This window comes from Dreissena polymorpha, chromosome 7 (genome assembly GCF_020536995.1).
Source record: "Dreissena polymorpha isolate Duluth1 chromosome 7, UMN_Dpol_1.0, whole genome shotgun sequence".
NCBI lineage: Eukaryota > Metazoa > Mollusca > Bivalvia > Myida > Dreissenidae > Dreissena > Dreissena polymorpha.
The window spans coordinates 22,770,286-22,773,096 of record NC_068361.1 but is presented as its reverse complement, the minus strand read 5'-3'; the positions used below and the strand labels follow the sequence as shown (position 1 = coordinate 22,773,096).

Genomic DNA, 2,811 nt, shown 5'->3' with positions numbered 1-2,811 from the left:
TACTAAATTCAAACATGTCCGAGAAGTTCCTGTCAACTTGTCAACGTACTCAAATTTAGCTGGATATATTCCTGTTGCCAACAGTCGCTTGATGATGTCCTCATATATATCATGCAGCTTTGGCCTTGAATTAGATTGTTTAAAATGAGAGTTGAAACAAACTTTAAATGTTGGACTGCGGCTTTTGCATGACAGTAAAATTTTTCGAGGTTAACGACTTCCAAGAAAACCATATTGGTATGTATATTTGTCCACGTGAAACCGATAAAATAAATGGTAAAAGATACTGCAGTTTATTCGAGGGGTTATCAAGAAAAACCGGCCTGTGGCGTTCGAGTGTGAAAAAGGTCTTAATAAATTACAAAAGTTATGTTTGCAAGTCCAAAATACAATGAAAACGAGAGTACCCAAAATACCAACGGGTGTACCATGTCTGTACGAACCGGGTAACAGGCAAACTGTACGATTATACATTGTCTAGGACAGGTATCTTCGATTACATTTACAAAAGAAACAATATTCCAACTTTACTTTGGTAGATGGTGAGATACTCACTTAAAATTTAACTCCGTTTCGCACAGAAGCACCACATTTCAGAAAGAGACTATACAGTTATGTGAATTATTTTCAATTTTGAAATATCATAGCACAACACTTCATCGTTATTAACCGTATAACTTGTTTTGTATTTTAACATCTACCAGAAAATCACATGAAAGCTTGTAAAACACTAGTTCATGAATGTTTAACGGAAACTATTTGTAAAAATGCTAACACAGTGTACATGCACAAGATTGTTTTTTAAAGAAGCAAATGATGCAATTCATTTGTCCTGTTGTGTGACTAGATATGCTTACTTGAAAAATAAACTTAATAACAACAAATACCAAGACCATATACACATCTGTGCATATGATATCAATAATAGTATTCTTCTGAAGTCCAGTGTGATATCACGGTACTATCGTCTACTTTTCCAGACTCTCGCACATGCAGACGCGTTACGCAGGTGTGTACTGAGGCGGGTAGCCGCCTGGTTGTCCTGGATACTGAGCGTGCTGACCTGGATACGGAACAGGCTGTCCGGGATACGGGGCGGGTTGCCCTGCATACGGGGCGGGTTGTCCGGGGTACGGGACGTAGGGCATTGGTTGAGGCATACTTGCCATCTCTACAATACAAAAACATGAATATTTCATGCAATTTAAGAACAAATCAACTCGGTGTAACTATTAAATAATCAATATACTGAAAACGATAATCATCCAAGATCCTATGTATAACGCCCCTAAGAATTGCGAGGGTAAGCCGAATATGCAATTAATATAAAAAGGAGCTTACGATACTCAAGTGTGGATTTAATTTTAATCGGGTCAGAATTTACTCGGACAAGCAAAGTGTGAAAATATAAATGGCCATAAACGTTCACACAGATTAGCCTCCTTTTAAAAACGTTTCGGCATTGCGCCATTATCAAAAGTACGGAAAACACCAACACTTCTAGAACTCCTGAATAAACTACGACATGGCATACACGTTCAGTAAGTGCACATACGTTGTGTGTTAGATATGACCGTGATGCTAGGGCTTGCAGCAGTTTCCCGCACCACTACCGCACGAAGGCGATATCGTCGACGACAGCACGCACCGAGAACGCAAAGAAAAATCAAAAATACGATCGCACCTGCGACTCCGCCTACTGTGCCTCCAGCACTTCCAGAGCTCCTGAATAGATAATTGTATACTTGTGTTATAAAGACAACCGTCTTACGTCAACCTTATTTACGACATACTGCAGATATATATTTATTATTCAAAACGTTTTTAATGTGATATATGATTCTGTAAATTGACCCCAGATACGCTAATTGTCTTGACATATTAAGGCAAAAACTTACGATGCTTTTGGGGCAGATGTCGGGTAATCATAACAGCAGCGGTATGTGTCATGAGCGTCGTCTGTACAGCAGTACTTCGGACTGTAGCAGCCCGTGCCCTCATCACACGCAACATATGAAGCCTCTGCTATTTTTCCTGTTAACAGACATAGAACGCCGTGTTACGTGTTTCAAAACTCGCGAAAGCAACGCAATTTAAGTGTTGACATCATAACAACCACACATTTAAAACATTATCATATTGATCACACAAGTTTTTTAGGTATTATTATTTTTGTATACTATTAAGTATTTTATTGGTTTGAACGAGTATTCCAGCACTTGGATTGAATTAAGAATTAATCTCACTTTACATGTTTATTTCACTGCCTATGCAAACACAAATATAACATCTGTTAGTATAATTGTTTGTTGCTGATTTTCCACTATTACCAAAGCAGCAGCAAAGAAACACCATCAGTAAAGTCAAATGCATGTCGATTGACGATGACTATTTCACTACTGGTGAAAACACGCTAGTTTGCACAATAAGCCTAATTCTTATCTAAAGGTAATATTTGTGCGAGTTCAAACCGTATCAATTGGAAGATAACGTTACGATGAAAAAATATGAGCTCGATAGAAAGCAGAACGAGTATTCGAAACTTACAACTTAAGAAAATATTAATTTAGATGAGTCTTGAAAACGTCCTAGATTACACTCAGGTGGTCTGTCCTATCATGCTCAGATATGCTTCTATCTGGACCAACAGGTACACGTTACGGTTTACCTTTTACACACAAACCAAAACAAGAAAGTTGATTAGTGTTATAATGTTCATTCTATATCATTTCTATCAGCAAAATAATACAATTTTGTTTGTTTCGACTAGCATCTCCAAAACGAAGGGTAGGTAGTTTTTCCAAACTTATT

General features: G+C 37.7%; 1 protein-coding gene across 1 annotated transcript; it reads right to left on the bottom strand.

Annotated features, from left to right (window-relative positions):
* Positions 1-277: 277 nt before the first annotated feature.
* On the bottom strand, positions 278-2,516 carry LOC127838558 (protein shisa-4-like). Its single transcript, XM_052366373.1, has 4 exons — positions 2,331-2,516; positions 1,899-2,034; positions 1,556-1,725; positions 278-1,171 (listed from the first exon to the last, which is right to left on the bottom strand). The coding sequence occupies exons 1-4, from the start codon at positions 2,371-2,373 to the stop codon at positions 1,002-1,004; spliced, it is 519 nt and encodes a 172-aa protein (XP_052222333.1). The 5' UTR covers positions 2,374-2,516; the 3' UTR covers positions 278-1,001.
* Between the last annotated feature and the right edge of the window lie 295 nt (positions 2,517-2,811).

What these genes read in the sequence shown, in the direction of transcription:
- LOC127838558 (XM_052366373.1), bottom strand. Translation starts at nt 2,373, where the DNA reads ATGCATTTGACTTTACTGATGGTGTTTCTTTGCTGCTGCTTTG. An exon ending in GTTTCTTTGCTGCTGCTTTG is followed by an intron (nt 2,035 to 2,330) that starts GTAATAGTGGAA and finishes GTCTGTTAACAG; the next exon opens with GAAAAATAGCAGAGGCTTCA. An exon ending in ACATCTGCCCCAAAAGCATC is followed by an intron (nt 1,726 to 1,898) that starts GTAAGTTTTTGC and finishes TTATCTATTCAG; the next exon opens with GAGCTCTGGAAGTGCTGGAG.